We start from the raw sequence: 24,526 nt of genomic DNA on the forward strand, positions 1-24,526 counted from the left end.
GTGGGCCATACCATTCCAGGGAGCAGAGCACAGACAGTGGCCTAGGCTTAGGATGTTACAGCATACCGACTACACCTGAAGACTTCCTCAGCAATGTAGATGAGATGGACACAGGTATGAACAAGAAGTGTATTTTCCTTCTTAACAAAATTATAAACAATAGGCTCAGCCAATGACACTTTTATACTTGTCTGTATTACATATTCAATTGCCCAGCTATTGAATAAACTTCACCTTCCAATTTGTACAAGAACTGCTATCCCAACATCCCCAGGAGGATTGATATTGCATATGCTTCAGTATGAAACCAAGAAGATCCTGATTTTTAGCCCACAAAAGTTTATCTACATACCAATTTTCCTCCAATTTTAATCTTACATTGTACTGAAACTGTGCTCCCTGAATCTTTTTAGCCTTCTAAAAGTGTCTGTCTAGCGTGGGTGTCCAACCAAGGAGTTGTTTTAGATTTGTGGACAGAGTCCCTTTACCCTCTCCTCTCCTTCCTGATGAAATTTTAAATTGTGCACTGTTAAGGCATATTTCCTTGGTACCTTGGTGAAAAAGACTGCTGCTGGGATTTTTTTATAGTTTTTCATAAAACCCTTAGCTTTCTGTTCTGGACTGAAATCTAGATATGGGTAACTAAGTTTGGGTCAAGTAACCTATGATTTTAGATTACTATTACTCAATTCATTTCTTCTTTATTTTTCAGGAGAAAATGTAGCACAGACTTCCATGAATATCAATTCCCAACAGACACGCTTTCCTGACTTCCTTGACTGTCTTCCAGGAACAAACGTTGACCTTGGGACATTAGAGTCCGAAGACCTAATCCCCATCCTTAGTGATGTGGAATCAGTCCTCAACAAAAATGAACCTTTTCTTACCTGGTTGTAACTGATAACCCAACATTTCTAGAATTTAAGGCCAAGCCTCCTCAAGCCCCTCAGCTAACCAGCATAATCCTTTGCTGACTTTTCCAGCCCCTTTATAGGTCAATGAATCTTGATCAGGATGTCATTGACAATAACTTACATTTGAAATATACACACATACAATAATCACACATCCCTAGTTTTAAGGACTATAATTGCTTATAGATATTAAATGTAAGTTTTTCCTAGACGTGTTTTGAGGACACAAAGGGGTGGGGGGTTTTTTGCACCATGTCTGACCTGAACGGTCATCAGTTACACACAGTTAAGTGTATAATTAAGGACATGAAAGACACAGTGATGACTGTAAGAAGTTTTAGACTGCAGAAGTTTGCTTGGTTCTAAAAACCTAGCACACACTCAAGTACAGTTCTGTGATTATATTTAATTGCACCAAATGCTTGTTATTTACAACAGTTTGAAAAATCATCATTATTTTAAATAAACTCACATTGTAGGGAATACAGCTTTTTTTCTTTTCAATTCCAAGTCAACCAGAGAGCAACTTTTTAAAAACTTGCAAAGCACAAACTTTACTGTTTTTCAGTTGCTACATGGTTTCTAGCAAGCAAAAGTGAAATGTTTTAGCTGTTGTTTTTACACTACCACTGCGTTATAAAATCAACCAGGTTGATACTAATTGCTGCCATTTTTAAACTATATAGAAAATGAAAAAAATGCAATTATATATGTTACATTCTTTTTTAATTTTATTTTAAAGAAGTACACTTTATATGGAGCTGTTTTAAAAACTATGTTAAGATGAATCATAAAAACAATAATTTTGTTGTTGTGTTATACATAAACAAAAAAAAAATCTAGCAAAATCAAATTCTGGAGAAAAACTGTCACATTATTGAATACAGTAACTATTTTGTAGAACCTCATCTTTTTTTTCTTTTTAGCAGTAATACATTTTGTTGATCCTATTTTACAAGCTAGAAATAATAGCTTCACTTTATCAGTTAGGTAAAAGCCAACATCTCTTTGTCAATGTAGCAAAAGTGTTTAACTTCTTAGTCATTTGCTTCTTAATTCTGGCCTATGAGACAAAAGACTATTGTTGGTGTACTCCTAGCTATATTCATATAAAGATTATTAAATAGTTGAATCTGGGACTGAGAATGCATCAAGGATTTCAAGTACTCATTTTGCCTGAAATGCAAATGACGTCCTAAGATTAAGTATTTTAAATTGTTTTTATTTATAATCTATGAACATTAAGCTTTTTTATATTGAAAAAATATCTTTCTATGGAAGGCATTATAATTAATACAGGCCTCTTAATCAGTGATATGCAAACCAAACAAAGAGGTAAAGCATACTGCTAGGCTTCAAGCATACCAATAAACATTCATCATTGTATTACAGAACTGGGCAGTAAATGCCCCATATTTTCTAGCTTGATGAAGAAAAAAGGCAGGTGAAATAGATGTTAGTTTGAAGTCAATAAGATAGGTTGAAGAGTGGCTAAGGAGAGAATGCAGATAGCAATGCTGGAGTATTACAAAGTCAATTCTGGGGATTACCCCAGTGGATCAACTAAATATTGGTGAACACTATTTTGCGGGAGAATGGTTACTTGAAGGTATTTGTTCTGAATGCACCAGGCTAGTTTTCTTTTCACAATTTTTTAATCATGAGCGATTAAAAAACAAAATCCAATATTTGTGAAGTTTTAATATTTGACCCAGAAAATATGTTGTGTTTGTTTTATAAGGGCAGGGTAGGCAGACATAAGTAAGTAGATTAGTTTGTTTTAGCAGATCCTTGCACCTACTAGAAAATATTTTCCACCAATGGGCATTCTTTCCCTTTTATTTTATTTTCATTTCTTTCTTTTCATTTTGCTTGCTCACTTAACATATAGGATTAATCATTAAGAGAGCAAGAGATTTGTCTTTAAGAAATGTTATTGCATGTTTTCACTATTTAAAGATTATCAGCCATGATATGAAAACCAGACACTCCTACGATGTTTACTATTTTAGCTATGTGAACAAGTTTCTTCTTTCTTGATTTTTTTTCCTTACCTGCTTAGAAAAACAGGAAGTTATTAAAGGCAGATCCAAATCTTACTTTGTTGTATGGCCAGTGCTTTTGTGCTCATCGAGAAGCTGCAGAAACACTGTCATAGAACTCTTGTTCACTCAGAATCAGACTGCTTGGCAATTTTTGGACTTCTGCAGATTTACAGATTTAAGACATACATAGTAATATTTCCTGTGACAGACTGGGCTTCTAGCTGGCAATAAGCTTCAATTGAAGGTAGCTCACTTATTCTAAAAAAGGACCAGATCCAATAATGCACATTAATATTTGAAGTGCCATTTTCCACATATTTGTAGCCAACATCATGTTCTATTTTGTACAACCAAAAACAGATACCAAAGGAGTTCTTCCAAGTTGTGTATGTGGTATGATTTACCTCCTTTGAATTGATTTTCCTGAATTAGACTGCATGAATTAGAATGACTTCAATTTAAAGTGAAAGTGGCTTAGAGAAGGAACTAAACTTCATCCAGGCCCCAGCTGGATCTAGGAGAGAGTTCGGAGCAGAAAGAGAATATTGTCTTAGTCCCATATGAAAGCAACGATGGGCAGAGAAGCAAAATTAAAGCCTTAGAACAGACATTTCAAACCTTTTCTGGTTCAGATCCTATTAATTAAAAAAAATTCTCAGAAGCCCCAGAAAAAAAAATCAAGAGACACTAGTAATTTTTAAAAAATGGCTTTATTTGAGTGTTTCAAGGGATGGGGATTAACCACAGTCTTTTTATACAGAAATAGCTCCATTACATCTTCATGGAACCTTGGGGGTTCCACAGTTTGAAACACATTACTGTAGAGAATTGTAGCAAACTGCAAAAATCCAAATGGCCATTAAATGGTAGCAAGGAGATATGGAAAACACTATATTCGGCTACCATTCAATGATCTACATCTAGGTTTTTGCAATCTAAACCTAGTAAGCCTATAATTTTTATAAGTAGAAGAAGGAATTCTGTGCATACTTCCTTCTTTGAAGAGATCACTAGGGATGCTTGTTATTGCCATAGCTGTGATAACTCTGGAATTGAAGTACATAAATAAGTGAATGGGGAACATATGAGAAAATAATACTCTTATCCTTATTCCTCACCATGATGAAGGTAAATGCTATAAGCTTAGAGTCACAAGAGCAAGGTTTGAAAAATCTAGCTGCCCACTAGAAAAATCTAAAAGACTAGCTGCCAGCAAAAGAACTACCATTTTCTATATATTTTGTATCTAGTGGGTTCTGGTTAATAGAAATAATGCTGAACCATTCTATGGTGTGGGGGTGGGAAGCTGCATTGTAACTAGCAGTATATCTTATTTACTTTTATGGCTCTCAGCAGTTTCCTAGCCCTACGACTTCTTGTACTCGGAAAAAATTCTGAATAGGGGTGCATAGATACTTTTGACTGACAAGTTTACAGCCCTGTAAGTCTTTTGGGATTTGATTTCCAGAATTCAGTCCCATAGGACCAATTGAAATTCAATTAGCAGATCCAAGGTTGGTTTAGTACTATAGTACAAGGCAGATAAATCGAGCAAATAAGTTAACCTATGAAGGAATCATGCAGCATTAGAACAAAGTCAACTAGAACAAAGGAGCTAATTTTGTTTTGTTTTAAAGTTCCAGAACTATTATTTTTAAGGAGTGAAGCATCTAATAGTAGAGATGGGGGGGGGGGAGGAGATCCCAGTATTCACAAAAATGGAAAAAATGAATGAATAAGTCAATTTTATGTTGTAAAATCCTGTTTTAATTTTTAAGGGTTGCTTTGCAAACAATTATTTCTTACTGATCTAATAGTTTTTCATAAATTTTCGTTGTAAGACTATGATTTGTGGTATTTAATTACTTCATATTTTACACTAAATTACATTTGTCAGCAGTAAAAAATATATAGAAGTAGAGCAATCATACTGCCATTTAAGGATTTTAAGTTAGAGAAAGGCCACTTCAGTGCCGACCATATAGAAGTTGTGGGATATGGATAACAGCTTGTAATCTTGAGTGAGGGAAAGTTTTGAGGTCATTGTTTTTCAAACCAAGTTCTAGAGAATTCTGAGGTTTGTTAGCAGTAGATTAAGAATTCCACTGTAAATTCAAATTAACTTTCATTTAAATGAATGTGCCCTGCTGATGTGCAATGAGCATGGTGTCTAGTGACTATTCCTGAATTAAGACTCAGGAGATTCAGATCCCGGTTCATACTCATTGATGATGTATTCTGAGCATCTAGCCATGTTCTATTTGTTAACTGTCCTACACCACAGGGTGCTTATGAGAATTAAAAGAAGGAAAGTGCTATATGCTACCATGACACTCCATGACAAAATGGTGGGATAGAAATGGAATAGAATAACAAAACTTTTCCTGTTGCAATAGGGGCTGTTCTATTGACTGTACTCCGGAATTTGTTTTAAGTTCATGGAAGGTAAAAGTAAGATCCAACAGAGCTGAAAAGTGTCCTGTGTTAATAGTGTGTGCACTTGAAAATTATCCTTCTAAGCCACTGGAAGGAGTTAATATGCCAAGTGCAAATGAAGGCAGATGTTTAAAAACTGCTGTATTGGATGTTAACTTAATTGAAAATAAAGCATTGGAGAAGCCAATGTTTTTTTAAGAGCTGGAGAAATTAAATGCTTATTTTCGAGAATGGAAATGGATGGTAAAACCAATATTTCTGTTTTCCTAATACACTACATTCATTTATGTGTTAATACTTTAATACTTCTTTTTATTTACATCAGTTTGTTATGCTATATGCCATCTTGTGTGAGCATTTGTTTTCAGTGTAGAATAATTTGCATACATATGTGTATGCTTGAAAATCAGAACAAACAGTTATATCCAGAGTTTGTTTCTTTTTTAAAAAACAAAGTATTTCTTTATTATTGTACAAGAAAATAAATAAATAAATAAATAGAAATTGATTTAAACTTCCTGCCCTTGTGTCGGTTTCACTTATTCCTTGAAAAGAGGGGAAAAAAAGGACTCTACCAAGTAGAGATAAGAGTGTTGCCACTAAAAAGACAATGGCTATGTTCACATAACACACTCTGGTAAGAACTGGGGTGGAAACCCACACTTTTAGCTTATTCCATTACCATCACAAATCTCTCTCATGTTTTGAAATTCCAATTCAACTTTTTCTGACCCAACTCATCTCAAATCTCACCAAGTAGATGGTCTTTAGTACTTTAGTATTCTTCTAATTTAGTAACGGTCCCAATCGGAAACCATCTAAAAGTTGACCCACACTCTGTCAAGGAGTAGTCATTTCAAAAGATCTAAGCCCCAGAGCTCATTGTGACATCATTGCAAAAAAGGCATTAAGAGTTGTCAATCTTACTTTACGAAGTTTTCTCTTTGGTAACACTATACTTCAAACTAGGGCATACAAAACTTTTGCCAGACCTATACTTGAATACTGCTCACCTGCCTGGAACCCTCACTGTATTTCAGACATCAATACATTAGAGAGAGTCCAGAGATATTTTACTAGAAGAGTACTCAAATCCTCTGCCCGAAATAAAATTCTCTATACCACCAGTCTTGAAATTTTAGGCCTCGATAGCCTTCAACTACGTCGTCTACGTTCCGACCTCAATTTAGTTCATAAGATTATTTGCCAAAACGTCCTACCTATAAATGAGTACTTTAATTTCAACCACAATAACACAGGGGCTATCAATAGAGTCAAACTCAATGTAATTTGCTCTAATCTTGATTATAGGAAATATGACTTCTGTAATAGAGTAGTAAATGTCTGGAATGCTCTACCTGATCCTGTTGTTAGTCTCTCTAATCCCCATACCTTTTACCTTAAACTGTCTACCGTGGACCTTTCATATTTTTTAAGAGGTCCCTAAGGGGGCGTGCATAAGCGCACCAGTGTGTCTACCGTCCCTGTCCTACTGTTCCCATTTATATGTACTCATGTGTTTATGACTATGTTTTGCTTATTTATATCCTTTTATATGTGTCCATGTCTATGTCTATACTGTTACTTGTTTCCTTGAACTTGTTGACAAACAAACAAACAAACAAACTCTGATTGGCCACAGCCATCTGGCCTTTCCCTATACAAAACTGTATCTTTTACAGTCATTTTGTGTTGGGATTCCCAGTTTGTATGTTCTCTGGTGGTGTGGTAGAACCTCCAACTAAAATAGGGGGAGGAGTGAAGAGACTAGTGAATTTAGAGTCATTGCAGGACAGTGAGCAATGCAGACCTGAGTCCCATTCTTGAAACCCTTATCTGGCTGTTCTCAAGAGAATGCAGTCAGTCTGACGAGATTCTTGTAAATCAATCAGCAACAATTAGCAACTGTGATCAGCTCATGGTGTCGTTCTGGTTTGTCGCACCTGATATAGTGGCCAGAAGCCACCTTTTCAAAAATCAGACTGCAGTCAATCCAAGAATGGCAGAAGAGTGTGAACCCTTATTTCTGCTATGCATAGCTCATTAATGAAGGCTTACCATTTCATTTGAATCCTAAATGACCACCAGCTTAGACTTCTGTACTATAAATTGTTGCAAATTAAAGCAATCCAGAATGGTGGCTATAGTGGATTTCTGGACCATACATTAAACCATGAACCTCAGTTAAAGAACCCTTGCATGATGGGAGTAGTGACTTTTTACAAATTAAAAGCTCATGATCAAAGCTTTCCTGCCAAACACATATAAAAATCCATATAAGAACATGGTATTTTGGTTCAATCCCCTTGCTGTTCTCTTGTGCATCTCATGCTTAGGACATTACTAAGCATGAGATGAAGAAGAGAACAGCAAGGTGAATGAGCCAAAATAGTAATGTCCTAATGCAGGGGTCAGCAGCCCACGGCTCTGGAGCCACATGTGGCTCTTTCATCCCTCTGCTGCAGCTCCTTGTCACCAGTCGGTTCTACAATTGATAGGGCTTTCGGTTAGGACAGGTAGAGGAAAAAGGATCCTGGCCTAGGAGGAAACTCACTCTATGGTGGGGGAACTGGACTTCCAGTCGGCTCCAGAATTGAAGGGGGGGGCCTTCCGGTTAGGATCTTTGTGGCTCTTTGAGTGTTTAAAGTTGCCAACCCCTGTCCTAATGGGAACTTACTTGGACACAATGCTAATCTATGTTTGAATCCTATGCACATCAGCTGAAATCAGAAGCTTTTGTTTCATCCGGAGTACTACAAATCCTCATCACTGGGATAAATACTAATGAAATTGCACTCCTGTCAAAACTATATAAATACAAGAAAAGGAAGAACACTGGTTCCATCCTGACAACTGGCTTGTGTCAAAACCCACTGAAATAGCTGTGAATAGTTATGGCTGACTTTCACTAATTTCAAAGAAAAATAAGTAGAATTGACCCTAAATGGCTCCAGCCCACCTGGGATTCAGCAAAAAATTACTTCAATTTGTCCTTCGCCACTGGTGGTGGATCAGCAAACCAGCCTTCCTTTTTTTTCCTGTTTGTTTTTATAAACTGAAATAGACACTTATACTGTAGAAGTTGTTAGGTGAGAAAAGGCCTTTTGCTCCTCTAGTTCATTGGATTCTATAACAAACCTCCACATGTTCAAAGCAGACCAAAGCATTGGAGCTTGCTCTCGCCACCCAGTTATCTATCTAAAAATGGGACAGTCCATAAATCCGTATTCCAGGAGTTTAATCTGTGCAGGCTGCAAATATCAACACAGCAATAACTATTCAAGCATATTAAGCAGTAAAAAATTCTTAATATTCCTATGTTCTTCAACTCACAGAATGCTTTCTATGAGGATACGAGGCAATGCAGATCCATTTGAAATGGGGAGGATTGCAGTCTCCCAAGTCTTTTCGTGGGTTTCCTTCTCTCAAGAAACGCAAACAGCTGCCGCCCCCATTATTTGATTAAATGGCCACCCATCTCACACACCTGATTCTGAGTAGCAAACAACTTTGAAATAAATAAAATGCATAAAGTTCCTAAAATAAAACCAAAGTGAAACACACAACTGCCAGAGAATCATAAAATGCTCTCAGCACAACTAGGATTATAAACTGGTCACAAGAGGGCAGTAAGTGTCTTTCTCTGAAGTGCTTTTAACCAAAGCCACTAGATATGATGGCATGTCTGATATTGCTAATGGTCAGACTACATTTTTATACCATTTCGAAGCTTTCCATTTGTTATTTGCATCATGAATGGGTGTGTTTGTACGGCATCAGATCTAGTCAGTCTCTAGATCCAGAGGGAATTATTTATGCCTTCATGTCAGCAGAGCACAGTCTCAGATGCACAGAACAAATACGGAGCAGAGATCTCACTGTTACTCATGCCCTTGGGGTCACCGCCTATTTGGATTTCCATAATGCACCATATGTGGGGTTGCCCTTGAAGAATATTCAGAAAATTCAGCTGGTACAAAATGCAGCAGCACAGGCAGTTATGTGTGTCCCTATTATGGTACCAGGGGTGGGTTGCTACCGGTTCGCTCCGGATTGGGCAAATCAGTAGCAGCGGTGGTGGGAGGCTCCACCCAACTGCCTGGATGTTTCTGCGCATGCGCAGAAGTGTTTTGCGTTCACACAAGCACACACGCAGCCATGAGTGAACCAGTAGCAACAGAATTTGAAACTCACTGCTGTATGGTACACATTATACCTCTACTCTGCTAATTGCTTCATGGCATGGGCAGGGTTATTTCAGATGACCTCTCTCTGATTACATCTGCATCACCCCCATCAGGTTTGGCAGAAGGTGGGCTGCAGTTCATAACTGCCAGGGTATTACATTTGACAGATCCCAGGAGACAGGTCTTCTCTGCCACAGTGCCCACCTTATGGAATCTTCGCTTCCCTAGAAGTGATATTAGCTCCATCCTTCCCAACATTCCACAAGTCCTTCAAGATGTGACTACGTTATCAGGCCAGGAGGTCTCAGAGGAATGGGAAATTTTGTCTTCTTTCTTCTTTGGATTTAGAATGATGACATACAAAAGCCCAGATTGTGGTTTTGAGAAAGACTGAGGACAAGCACTGGGTTGAGTTTTGGGGCCCCTGGATGCTTCTTTCGAAAGAGAAGATATGGGAACAGTGAATTTTTTCTGTAATATAATGGCATGATAGAAATATGTATTTACTGATGCTGAACCAATATATTCATAAAGAAACAACATATACAGGTATTCCTCAACTTAATGACCACAATTGAGCACAAAAATTCTGTTGTTAAGAAAGACATTTGTTAAGTGAATTTTGCCCCATTTTACAACCTTTCTCGCCTTATTTGTTAAGTGAGTCACTGCAGTTGTTAAATTGGTAACACAGTTGTTAAGTAAATCTAGCCACGACTGACTTTGCTTGTCAGAAAGTAGCAAAAGGTGATCATATGACCCTGGGATACTGCAGCCATCATAAGTGTGAAAAATGGTCATAAGTCTCTTCAAACAGTCACTAAACAAACTGTTGTAAGTCAAGGGCTACCTGTATTTAGCTTTTAATTATTCATAAAAAATTAACTCTTTTTTCATTGTCTAAACAAATAATAAGCTTTCTGTGATATCCTTACAAAAGAAATCAAATCCGACTAGAAGTGCTACACAGTTAAAATTTCTCAAGATAAAAAGATGTGTGGTACAGTATATGATTTACAAAGTTTTAAGTTACATATAGCCAGTGGTGGGATTCAAATAATTTAACAACCTGTTTGTGATAGCCAACCTCACCCTGGGCAAACCCGTTATTAAATTTCACCTCCCCCACTATCAAAGTGGATCCCGGGCGTTGCGCTGCTCTGCAATGGAGAAATGGGAAACAGAGCGGCTGGCACGAGAGAAGGAAAAGGAGCAGGGAGCAGAAAGACGGAAAATGGCCTTCTCCTTCCCTCACGCCAGCCGCTCCGTTGCCCGTTTCTCCATTGCAGCGCAGCGCTTAGGATCCACTTTGATAGTGGGAGCTGGGTAATTTAACCACCGGTTCACCTGAACCGGTGTGAACTGGCTAAAACCCACCACTGCATATAGCCTTCAGCTATACTGGCTAGGAACTCTGGAAATTGTGGTCCCAATATATAGGAATGAGCCAAAATTACTAAGAGCTGCCCCAACATGAAGGGCAGTAATAATGAAAGATTTGTAGATAGGGTATTAGAAGCCATTAACAGGTCCCTTTGCAAACTACCCAGAGTCTTTTAACGAAATATAGAAATCTAAACAGTTGTACAGTCGATACAAACTTTCTCTTGTCATGTGCTCTTAGAAGTTTAAGGTTGTTGGTTTTTTTTTTTGCTGAAATATTAACATGGTGACTTTGTCATTGAAGGCACTGAACCTCTGGTTATCCACGTTTAGGAATGTTTGCTACAGCAAGGACTTTGAAACATGTTTGCAAAGAAACAGTTAGCGGTTAGGTAATATTCTCTAGGTGAGGAAATTGTGGAATCAAGCATAGCTAACCGGGGCTAGCCAAATAAATAGTGCAAATAAAAGAACAGATAACTATGTACAGCAGGGATGCAAAACTGGAGATTTTATTTGTTTCAAAATATTGGCCTTATTGAGGTGTACAGATTTTAGTAACAGATACAGGGCCAAGTCAGAACACTATTCACAACATGCTAAAATGAAAATTCTTCCATCACATATATCTTTAATTATGTACATACTTTCTATGTACGAACAAACAGTATATCTCCCCCCCAAATGATCAAATTCTCGAATGCATGATGGCAAGCAAGGAATACATACTTATGAAGAATAGGGAGATTAAAGTCATAATTTTCCTTGAAATGCAATTGGAAATATGATCCACTAAAATTAATGGAACATATTTTAAATAAACTACATTGGACTAAAATGCAATGGCCTTTGACAAGTTTTCAACTCAAGCATTGGGGTTTGTTTTTTGTAAACCTGAATCACAAGGTATAATTACCACATGTTACAAATTTACATAAACCAACAATACCACTTTAATAATTGCAAAAAAAAAAATTAGCACAATATTCTTAATTTACACAGGAATCTTTGGATAAAAATAATGATTAAATAGGACAGATTATAGAAAGAAAGCTATTATGATATAGCTTTAGAAAGAGGGCTTGTAATATAAGTGCTGTGAAAAAAATAGGAAACCAGTTTTTTGTATTTTATTCTTTCTTTTCTATTTTTCTTCAATTTTTTTCTTTTCTTGAACTCTTTGGTTTTTTATTTCTTTTTCTTTTTTCTTTCCTTTATATTAGTTTTTATTTTCTTATTTAAAGCTTCAATAAAACTCATATGTATGTAAAAAAAAGAAGAAATCTTTGGATTAAAAAACACAAGCTTGGATACTGATAATTCCATCAGATAATTCTATACAACACTGAAGTTGTATCAGTGTTAATTCAAAATGCTTGTTGGGATTGCCAGCATATCTGCCCTTGCTCCTGTTGAAAGTCACCTCAAGACAAAGAAATTAAGCAGATGAAAGTTTCTTATTTGAGAACAGAGCCAATCATAAATAAGGTTTTCTTATGAGCCAAAAGCAAGACAATTCACCAATGCCTTTAAGAGAAGAGTGGTAGTTTTAGTTCAGTGTCCATGGCTTCTCTTCTGACTGATGAGGACACCTTTCCCAATTCTCTTAATGTGAGGCTGTCCAAAACATGAATGCTTCTTTCTGGCTAGTTAGTAGAATATAAGCCATGGCTTTACTTCCAAATGGGACAAACCAACTTAACTATTGAGCTATGCCAAGTGCAGACAGGAAGCCTACAAATTCTGGAATAACAGTCACTGTTCTTTTTCAATCTGGTAAACCAATAAAGGTCATATTTATGGTGCGTAGTGATACAGAACTTAGTGTAACATTTACATCTTAAAAGAAAACTATCATTACTGAAGGGAGGGAAAGGAGGAAGATACTTGAAAGTTGTCACCATTTTAATGCTAGAGCCTCTACCCTGTGGTAGGTTCCATGTGAGACAGAAAGCAGGAAGAAAAAAAGTGGGAGAAACAAGAAGAAAAGCTACACCTTTTGATTTCTAGATGGCAACTCTAATTAGCCAACTGCAAAAAGGCATATGTGTTACCTCTCAATGGGGTGATCATAGCAGCCTTGAGAAAACAAATTAACAGAGTTGTTGACAGAAAAGGAGGGACTATTTTCTGGAAGCTAACATGACAAACATTTGGTAAGCTAAAAGCCCAGTAGAATGAATTTGCAACCACTGAATCTTCTATTTCAAGCTACATGGCTAGTAAACCAGCCACTCAATTGTCTGATTTGTTCTAGGCCAGTGTTTCTCAACTTTGGAAGCTTGATGATGGGTGGACCTCAACTCCCAGAATCCCCCAGCCAGCGCTACTGGCTGGGGGATTCTGGGAGTTGAAGTCCACCCATCTTCAAGCTACCTAGGTTGACAAACACTGTTCTAGGCAGATGCAGTCCACTTTACACTACCACAAACTTTTAATTAAATTATGGTTTATTATTTTTATATCATTTGTTTCAAAATAATGTTTATTTAGAAAATGAAATATTTCTATATACTAACACATTAACATACAAAACCAGTTATGAAGGAGCTTAACATTTGACTTGTAGGAACATAGACTAACGTGCAGTAAAACAGTAATTAAGAAACAACAGGGAATAATGGAGGATAAAGAAAAACCTCTCCAGAGTCTATAAACATTCCAAGTGTGAACTTCTATCTCGTACTCCTATAAATTATTATTATTACTATAGTTGGTTGCACAGTCACCCAAATGTTTAGACTGGATTTGGCATTTTTATCCACTTATCGAGTCCTTTCCAAGTATCTGGGCTATGCAGATATTGTTTGATGATATTAAAGGTATTGTCATTACAGATCTAAACTGTAATTGCAAATTAGTATTATTATTCCATTTATATGACTTATTTCCAACACAGATCATCTTCACATAAACCATAAAGTGGTGTATTATTTTGCCTCTTGAAGGAAAGGATCCAAAAACGGCAACCGGTGTTGTCTCACTTTGTTTTGGAAAAGAATTTATTACAAAAATAAATATGCTGTAGCCCAACTGGTGCTAAATATGCGAGGAAAAATAAGCGCAGGTGGGAAAAAGTGGCTCTGCTACATCATGAGAAAAGACTCCTCATTCTGGGCCTGTTTCATATAAAAACATGTGGCCCTTCATATTAAGAGGAAAGTCCAAAAAGGGATATTCTGTGTTATCATAGCTGATATATTGCAATCATCTTCTTTAAACTGTTCCATTTCCCTAAAGAACAAAGAAAAATGTTGGCTACTGTTAGTCATAGTTTAACATTTAGACAGCATTTTATTGTAGTAAGAAACCCAGGTTTAATTCACCCTGTTAGCCCTAATTTAGTAGCCCTCTTTTATGCCCAAAAGGTGAGTCTGAGGGTCAAATTCCAATTTATTTATTTTATTTATTTATTAATCAAATTTCTATACCGCCCTACTCCCGAAGGACTCAGGGCAGTGAACAGCCAAGATAAAATACAGATAATACAAATATTAAAAAAATCCCTTAAAATTATTAAATATTTCGGCCGAAACACAGATTAAAACACCCAATTTATAAAATCACAAATTAAAAAATTTAAGAAATTTAAAAGATGGGAGTTAGGCCAGGCCAGCTTGCTGAAATAGAAAAGTTTTGAGAGCACGGCGAAACGTGCGCAATGTGAGAATAGTCCTAATGTGGTAAAACTTTGTCTTCTCAGTGGTTCCTTCATCCTGCCCTGAAAATGAGGTCAGCAAAGTTGACATCCTCACACAAGGCAGGGTTATGATTTTGACCACTGGTGTCAGGGGAGTGAAGTGTTATCCACTTTCTGCTGCTGCTTCTTTCCACCAAAACCTCCAAGAATGGGTCCTTTACCACCTCCCACCACAACAGCCCCAATGCTTCCCAGAAAGCATGGAGGAAAGGACAGGGATTCTTGTGGAAAGAGATAGCGGAGTTACTAGTGGGAAAATGAGCCTTGCAGAATAAGTCAATATTGCTACAGGGTTGAAAAATAAAGAAAAGAGTTCTAATCAGTGGTGAAATTCAAATTTTTTTACTACCGGTTCTGTGAGTGTTGCTTAGTGGGCATGGTGTGGCTTGGTGGGCGTGGCTTGGTGGGTGTGGCAGGGGAAGGATACTGCAAATTCTCCATTCCCACCCCACTCCAGGGGAAGGATACTGCAAAATCTCCATTCCCTCCCCACTCCTGGGTGGGGAGCCAGAGGTGGTATTTTCCGGTTCTCCGAACTACTTAAAATTTCCGCTACTGGTTCTCCAGAACCTGTCAGAACCTGCTGGATTTCACCCCTGGTTCTAATGCTCCACTGATTGGGATTCAGCAGCCTTGTGAATTCTCTTGGATGGAGGCTTGGTATACGCAAACTAGATAAGGACGTTTTGTATGAAAGGAGATCAAGCATTGCGACGTACTGATAGCTGCTCAGAATGCCATTAAAATACAACTACAGTACTAGAAGTTAGTTTAAGATCTAGACTGACAAACTAAATTATGATGATTAATTAAATTATGGCACAAATAATATGTATGCATATGGACATGCTTTACAGTAGCTACTAGTTTTGGCTATTCTCATGTGTATAAATTACAAATACCTTTTTTTAAAAAGTCTGATAAATAACCTAACAATTCTGCAAAGTTCTGGAAGCAAATATGTTCTTTTCTTAGAACACTTCTAACAACTTAGCAACTTACAAGCTACTGTAACAACAAAACGGTTATGCTCTGGCTTAAGTATTCTCTCTGAAAATAGAATTATAGATTTAGAAATCTCATCTAGACCAGGGGTCTCCAACCTTGCAACTTTAAGCCTGGCGGACTTCAACTCCCAGAATTCAAAGATGGCTGGAGAATTCTGGGAGCTGAAATTTGAGAATCAAAATTAGAGTATTACTAAAAGATGACTGTTTAGTCAGACTCTAGTTCATATACCCAGTGAAGGAGAAGCTTTCAGTTTCATAGATTCCACTGTCAATCTGAATTTACTACCAGAAAGTCTTTTCTGATACTCAAAGAGAAACTGCCGTCTTGTCAATTTGCCGCAAGTATTTAAGAAAATACAATAAGTAAACAATAGCACATCAACACAGAAAATGAGAAGCTGGAATACTGGAATATGAAAGCATTCTTACCTCACAGCACCCACAACATTTGCAGTCGCCGCAGAGAGCTCCAAAGAGACCATTGATTGCCTGAATGGCACACAAGACCAATTGAATTCCACTCATTATCAGAAGCAGAGAGAAGAGTGTCAGATTCCAGGGCACAATGGATTCTGGGGACTGACACATCGGCCATAAATCATGATCCCCAAGGTAATCGCTGCGAGGAGAAAAAGAATATGTGTCTGTTATAGAAGCCATTGCCAACATTTTACAGTATGTTTACTTTCCTAGCTCATAAATGTGCCATAAGCCAGGACAGATCTATGCCTATTATATAATAGTATGCATCTAATGGTAATCTCTGGGTTCTAATAAAATAAAACTGATACCCATTTGAAAAAGGATTAAGCTGTATCTTAATGGACACAATGGATTACCAGAAGTACATGGCTAGCGAAATATCTTCCACCATCTCAACAATTTTTTTCAGAATTCTTTCCATACAGTCTGCATGGAACAGATATTTAAAAAACAAAACAAAACTCCTTCGGTTACATTTTGGCCAAGTTTAATTTATGAAAAATGTGGACCATCAAATAAAATGTCTAGTCAAGGAAAGACTGCTGGAATGGAATAACAGGAATTGAGGTTCCTTTATTGTCAAACTGGGATGGTTCGCAGCCTGAAGGATTCACCAGAATTATTCTCTTAATTTATTTATCAATAAGAATGAAACAGTCCAGTAAAGTTTCTAAGGGATCTAATGATGGCAAATGTATAAGCTAAAATAAATAAATATTTTAAATGAAATGTGGCTATATCTAATGATCTTCACATAGATACAGTGACAGAGAACTTGGAGCCATTATCAAAAAAGAAAATAATACCTGGCATTTGCAAATGATTATAGCTCAATGTTTCTGACAGATTTTGAGAGCTGAGACTAATCCTGGGGTCCACAATAGTGGCATAGTACGTCTGAGAGTTCGTATGGAAATATGCATTTCTTTTAAAATTACCTTATTTTGTCTGATCAATAGAATTCAGATAATGATATGTTTCTACCAAAGGATCCTTATTTATATCTTTTGGAATGATAAATTTCAGGAAAGGTACCAGCTGTCTTTTTTTCCCCCTGTGGTACACTTAACACAAAATGTACTTTGCCATTCCATATTTTTGTTATGGCTTCTTTTCTAGATTCAAAGAATAAATCAATCCAGAGTTGTCACTCGAAGAACAAACAAACAGACTCAAATTGCTATATTTTGAATATATTATGCAAAGATGTGGGTCTCTTGAGTAGTCTTTAATGGTGGGAAAGGTGGAAGGAATGGGAGGAAGAGGATGACCAGTAGCAGGGTGGATGGACTCAATTACTGTGGTGAGGGATATACTTGTGGAAGACTTGAAAGGCCAATTTATTGATAGAACATTCTGAACATGGTCTATCTACATCAGGGGTGTCAAACTCAATTTCATTAAGGGCTGCATCAGGGTTGTGTTTGACCTCAGGGGGTGAGGGTGGGCGTGGCCAGGGTAGGCATGGCCAGCCTGATGTCACTCGGTTTGGGGAGGCACCTGTGGTGGCCTGAGCGCCCTGCCAGTGAAAACGGGCTACCAAGTTCCATTTTTGGCTGGGACAGTCTCCTGCAACCCTCTGCCAGGGAAAATGGAACTCGGGAGGGCTGCAAGCAGCCCTTGCCAGTTCTATTTTTGCTGGCAGAGGCACTGTGGGTCCTTCTCTGTTTCCAGTTTGGCCCTGCAGGCCAGATCTAAGCACCCAACATGCCGGATCTGGTTCCTGGGCCTTGAGTTTGACACCCCTGATCTATGTGGTCATTAAAAGTTAACACTGACTTATGGCACATAACAAATATTTTCTATATAGTCTCATAATTTTTTATTTTTTTAAGTGAGATTACAGCATGCCTTCTGGAGCCATCCCCAGCAAGGTATCGTCAGGTTAGTAGGAGTCCAATACCTCCCCTCATGAGGAAGATGTAGTCCCACATATCTGAAGAGCATTGACTGAAAAAGGCTGTTTTTCAGTAATATCACACAATGTCAATCATGTTGCTACATAATGGCTAAATAAAAATAGCAATAACAATAATGAGTATCCCAGATCCTTGGGAAGGACACCATAGGCTGACAAAAATGCTATATCCAGCCTGAACATCTGGCTGACTGTGTGATGAAACATAATAGTACATAACAATAACAATAAGCATTAAAAGTATCTTACCCATTATTAAACGGATACTCCCACTGGCTACTATTGCCGCTATGAATGTTACACTTCGGGCCTCTGTTCAAAGCCACAACTGACACAACAAAACTGTATCCAGCTCCCACAATTCCAACTACTGCAAATATTATAGAACTAAACATCTGCCAACAAGAGAGAACAGCAACAAGAGAAAAGATGAGATCAAATCTGATGCTTGCATGTTTATATAATTAGTTGGTTTATTTTGGTCACAAATGGCATATGAAAAAGTAAAAAATCATTATCTCTAAATCTACTGAAATTTTTTTAGTTCAGGGATCGTATGGAACTTCATGACAGAAATTCACGACATGGCATGAACTACAAAATCTTTACAAATTAAATTCAATAGACTAAAGTAGTTGACCTTATAAGAAAGCTGAGTGGTATACTCTAGTTAAGACCTTAGTCCAGAGGTTTTATAACGTTTAATTTGCTTTTAATGAATCATTTTTATGTCCCTTTCTCCTAGGATACAAAGCCAAATATTCAGCCTTCTTTACTTCATGAATCTGATCACTACTTGCCAAAATTTGTTTCAAATACCCCAGAATAATTGTTAAGATAGTTTGAGCAATTTAACTTTCAATGTCCAATTTAACCCACAAAGCCACACCACATGTTGCAACTAGATTACAATTGTTAATGTAGCAGAAAGGAGACATGATTAAGTATATAGTGGGGAACTGTACTAATGGTAGCTAGTTTGAATTAGCTCATTACAATTAATATTCAATTTAATTAAATCAAGTTTTGTCCTGGCCCCTATCCCTTTGGGGAAGTAGCATCATGGAAAGGGTAAAAAAAAAAAAAAAGGCTATGGAATCTAGTTCATTAAAAAAGGCAGAAAAATGATCAAGGGGTAGAACCGTGATCCAGGATAATCATAGATATAACATGGAAAATGATTAGAAAAAGAATTTATAAAATCCTTTTCCTATGATAGTAATACAATTGAGAATCATCCAACTTATTAACAAGGGATGTGGAGTTTTCCCCCAACTATCCTAAAAAACCCCAAATATAGAGTGCATCTAAGAAATCTAAGATTATGTATTGTTGTCATTGAGCCACACAAAACCATTACATTCAAAAAATTGAAAAACTTTGCAGAAAAAAAAAGTTCGGGAGAGAGATACACAAACCATTCATGATTTTGTTAAGGATTAAAATCTGCAAAATGAATATGAGTCTATTTTCAGAAGTAAAATCTAAAATGTTTTTTTCCTAAGTATTTCTTTGGGTGTGGCAGGCTCAAACGGAGCCTAGTTATCAAGGCCATCCTGTATATGGTAGTGTAATGATGAATGGAATATATATTTCCTTCTTAATCATTAGATTGGGATTGGAGGTTCCTTTTGCTTTCATAATTACCGCAAATCTTTTTCCACAGCTTTCATTTCCACAGCATCCACAACAATCATTATTCTTAAGACCCAAAAAGACCAAAGCAGGAAACACCATCTGGATAAAACAGAAAATCACAATGAGGCCATAATCTTTCTCTATTTAGTTGCATCTAATCTGGATGCTGCAATGCCATTTCTTCTTTCTTGCTGAAATGTTGTCATTGCAACCAGCAGGTTTACAATTGTGTAAGCAACAGGATCATTCTGATCCAAAGATGAGGTTACCCTAAGCATATTGAACTGGAAAAAGCCACTGAATGCACTAGAAATCACTTTCAAGTTTAACGGTTAGCCTCTGACTGGGAATATCCCAACACAAAAAGAAAAATCAAATAGAAAAAAAGAGGAAAGGTAACCAAAAATACATTTTATAGAAATCTGTTTATATTCTTTTCTAGTCTACATTGGTTACTGCTCTAACAAAACAATGCTAGGCTAATAAAAGTGTTGGTCTGATCTAACAAAATGATGTTTATCTGTTTATTCACCAAAGATATCTAGATATATATGTTGTTGCTGCATCATCAGATCAGCATCTGTTTTCTTAATAACAAATTGAATTCATATTTGTAAATTATATTTTTAATTTCAATCTTGCTTATTCAGAAGATAATAATTTAATTCCAATGATAGATTGCAACAAAGTTCTATGTATCGATACTTCTATAAAGCCTGTAAACTCTTGATGATAAAAAGAAAAAGCACAGGGTACTTGATATACTCACCAGTACACCAGAACCCAAAATTCCTCCAAAGTACCAAACTTCATCTGAAATATGGTCGCTAATTTCAATTGTTCCTCCAGGAAAAAATAACAGAATATTGGCAAGAACGCATAGTATAGTTAAAGGAATGAGAATAACTCCAAGACACTTGGCACACCCTCCACAACACATATTTCAAAATGGTACTGCAAATTCCACTAAAAAAGGTAGACCTTTCCTTTGATCTTGATGTAATTTTTAGCCGAAGTTTCTTATAGTCTTCTTATAGTCTTATAGCCTCAACCCACTTGTGTTTTCGATCCCACTTTCTTTCATAGACTTCAGTCTGCCAGCAGCGCAGAGGTCTGACAATTTATAAGCCTAACACTGTGATGATCTCATATTTCTGCATCTCTCCCGCCCTAATGAGATTATGTTCAGAACAGCCACTGAATTTGTCATGACAACCAGAGGCTCTGTTAATATTCTACTATCCACCCCAAGAAAGTCAGTAGTTGGAAGAAGATGATTGTAACCTCTTTTCCCATCGATGGTAGAAGATTTGGGCTGGCGAACTTTCTCTCTCGTTAGATTGGAAAAAAAGGAAAAGATTTCAGATTCTTATCCACAGTACAAATAAAAATGAATGATTACTTCATGTACCATTACATTAGTCACTAATTTTAATGGGTGGCATCCTAATAATCATCGGATCTTTGAAAGAAGAACAAGATAAAAGCTGTAAAAGCAAAGAATGATAGGGAGATTGAGTAAGCAGATCAAAGGTTTGTTAGCTTCTTTCTCTGCATGGTTCAATAGAATTTTTATATTGAAAAATAAGGCTAAGAATATGTATAGATTTCTTAACCTTTATTCTAAAATGTAGGATTGCAACCCTGTGGAAATTTCATCCTATGTAGATACAACTTGGACACTTTGGTTTAGGATCATCTATCAAATGTTTGTGTTGTATGTAATTTATTCAATAAATCATAATTAGGCTAACCTTGAGTGAACAGAATGTATGCATTTGTCAGACCTGCCCCAGTCAGATCCCTTAGGGAAGGAAAACTCTCAATTCCATTTGGTTGAAGCAAAAGATACTTTTACTAAGAGATGCTGATTGCATACGGTCAGGCAGAATCTAAAGTTCCCGCGCAACAATACAAAACTATGTTGCTTGGTTCCCCATCCCTCCACCCATGACCAGTCCATCTTTAGCCAATCCGACATCACCGAGATGTTTTGGGAAACGCTGAGGTGTTTAGGCTGATGAAATTCCACTCTCAGGGCAAATGACCTTGAAGATGCCAGGCATGAACCGGATTACAAAATGCTCTGCTCTTTTTCTATTGTTCCCCCCTCCCAAATTCCCAGCAGACATATACAGCTTTATTGCCCATTTGTTCCTCCTGCCTTCCCCAGTGCTTTGATGGGAGATACCAGACAGGCACTAAGCCAAAGATGATGGACCTGACAGTACTTATTCTACTTATTAATATCACAGGATTCACTTTAGGTTGGGGTACTGCATGGTTTGTTTTTTTTTTTTTTACTTAATCTATTGAAAGATTAACATATTTTCATATTACCAAAATTTCAGGGGATTTAGGGAGAATTGACCTACATCTTAAGAAACACCACCTGATTTATGCTATTACCAGTTATCTGTTAGAAAACAATTACAATGGGTTTTTTTTTAATTTCACCAGTTTCTCAACCTTCCACTTTCAGCTCTGTTTGTAAAGAATGGAACATGATCATAAAGAAAATATTTTCCCCTTTTTTTAGTTTGGAAGGAGCAAAGCTAAATTGTATTATGTTTTAAATATAAAATGTGATTAATGGATGAATTGACTTTGCATCTTGACTTATATTTACTCATATTTACAGAAGACATAATGAGCATGTCAACATAATGCAGTTATTCAATTATTTATTCATTGATTTAATATTAAATGACATATCAAAACAAAGTCAGTCCTGATTTGCTATGTGGTAGCAATGGTTAGGTAGCATCTTAGCGATTGTTGAGGTGGTTGATCAGCTGCTATTCAGAGTTTTTTTCTTTTTTCCCAATGTGAAAATAGGGGTTGGACCAATTGGGATTAAAGAAGGGGGTGGGAGAAAGATGTTGTTCCAGTTATGTCACCTCTCTTAATGTCTATGAAGAAGTGTGGGGCAGCAGGGACTGGTTTTGTGGAAGACCATTTTTCCATGGACTGCATGAACAGGAGAAGTGCAACCTAGATCCCGCGCATGTGTAGTTTACAGTAGGTTTTGTGCTCCTATAAGAATTTAATGTCTGATTATCTGAGGTGAAGTTGAGGTGATGATGCTAGCTCTGGGGAGTGGCTGCAAATACAGGTGAAGCTTCTCTTGCTCACCTGCTGCAATTGTATAACCCAGTTCCTAACAGGCCACAGACCGGTACTGGTCCATGGTCAAGGGTTGGGGACCCCTGGTGTGGGGAAAAAATGGGAATAGAAGAGATGCTGGACTTAGTAGACTTTCTGGTCTCCTGACCCTGTGTTCAGAGATCAGAAGGAAGAGCTAATTTCATGTTCACCTTCCCTCTTGGAAGCTGAAGAGGGAATAAATTTATGATGAATCATGCATCAATCTGTCATGGAGGTACATCTTAATCACAAGGGAACCCATTGTGTGGCTTTATATGCCACACTTGTTTAATACCCATCCAAGAATGTCAAATGATCTGACTCATTGATATTAGTGGACTTAAGTTTCACTGATTTCGTCAGTTCTGTTTTAAGAATGGTTAAATTTTAATTTTCCTCATTTTTTTCTTGCTTTTTTATTATGCATTTCCATGAATTAATTCCTCTGGGCACATTACAGGTGAATATGTACTTGAAATTCAGAAACATTATCTTTGAAAAAACAACTGAACGGCCAATGAGAACTAATATTTTTTTTAATTAAGCTATTCTTAGTATGTTCAATAACTTTATGCTATCAAGTTTTAGTTCTACTTACATTTTTTTGTCTATATAATTATTGCATTGGTGCAAAACTAAATCTGCAATGATTCCATTTAGAATAGAACAGAACAGAACAGAACAGAACAGAACAGAACAGAATAGAATAGAATAGAATTTTTTATTGGCCGAGTGGGATTGGACACACAAGGAATTTGTCTTGGTGCATACGCTCTCAGTGTATATAAAAAAAAGATACGTTAATCAAGAATCATAACGTACAACACTTATTGATAGTCATAGGGTAGAAATAAGCAATCAGGAAACAAGCAATATCAATATAAATCGTAAGGATACAAGCAACAAAGTCATAAGTGGAAGGAAATGGGTGATGGGAACGATAAGAAGATTAATAGTAGTGCAGACTTAGTGAATAGTTTGACAGTGTTGAGGGAATTATTTGTTTAGCAGAGTGATGGCTGTTCTTGTGTCTAGTTGTTCTGGTGTGCAGTGCTATATAGCATCGTTTTGAGAGTAGGAGTTAAAACAGTTTATGTCCAGGATGTGAGGGGTCTGTAAATATATTTACATCTGTATTCTATATTTTGAGTGTATTTGGTATATTACATTTACTTCCTTAGTGATGAGATGAATGCAACAGTATATTAACTTACAAATGAGTGTCTAGGTTAGAGATCCGACTCTCAGGCTTCATCACCACTTCATCAGTAGTGAAACTAGAAGCTTTGCAAATGGAGATTCAAGGACAAATAGCAAACTCTATTGGAACTGTCAATAAACAATTTAATAATTAAACTAACAATTAAACTAACAACTGTATAAAATAAACACTATATTTATAGGAAAAGCAAGGTTTATTCTTGCCTTTCTTTCTTTCATCCATAAAGATATTCCTGCTTTGGGGCCACACTCTTATCAGTGTGATAGACATTCTGGTTTCAGGATGCTTGGTTGCCAGACTAACTTTGCATAAACTGACATGAGCAGACAGATGAAACTGAATGTTGCTTGCACTTATTAAATATTGGCAAAAATATGTCAGAAATGATTAATTTTTATTGTAGCGTTACCAGGAAATGCTGAATGACTGAGGTTGACAACCTA

The 24,526-nt window shown here is 36.8% G+C and overlaps 2 protein-coding genes across 2 annotated transcripts in view; one reads left to right on the forward strand and one right to left on the reverse strand.

The window, feature by feature from the left end:
• The window catches only part of WWTR1 (WW domain containing transcription regulator 1), an 88,390-nt gene extending 86,815 nt beyond the window's left edge, over positions 1 to 1,575 (forward strand). The window contains exons 5-6 of the mRNA XM_070945219.1: positions 2 to 114; positions 713 to 1,575. Coding sequence (XP_070801320.1) covers positions 2 to 114; positions 713 to 897 — 298 coding nt within the window. The 3' untranslated portion in view covers positions 898 to 1,575. The remainder of the gene's footprint in view (position 1; positions 115 to 712) is intronic.
• Positions 1,576 to 11,469: 9,894 nt separating this feature from the next.
• On the reverse strand, positions 11,470 to 20,728 carry TM4SF4 (transmembrane 4 L six family member 4). The gene is made up of 5 exons (XM_070945259.1): positions 20,484 to 20,728; positions 19,724 to 19,813; positions 18,326 to 18,471; positions 16,105 to 16,294; positions 11,470 to 14,199 (listed from the first exon to the last, which is right to left on the reverse strand). Exons 1-5 carry the CDS (start codon positions 20,652 to 20,654, stop codon positions 14,182 to 14,184), a joined length of 615 nt encoding a protein of 204 aa, XP_070801360.1. The 5' UTR covers positions 20,655 to 20,728; the 3' UTR covers positions 11,470 to 14,181.
• Between the last annotated feature and the right edge of the window lie 3,798 nt (positions 20,729 to 24,526).

This window comes from Pituophis catenifer, unplaced genomic scaffold (assembly GCF_029215685.1).
Source record: "Pituophis catenifer annectens isolate HBS135680 unplaced genomic scaffold, rPitCat1.0.hap2 SCAF_6, whole genome shotgun sequence".
NCBI classification, from domain to species: domain Eukaryota; kingdom Metazoa; phylum Chordata; class Lepidosauria; order Squamata; family Colubridae; genus Pituophis; species Pituophis catenifer.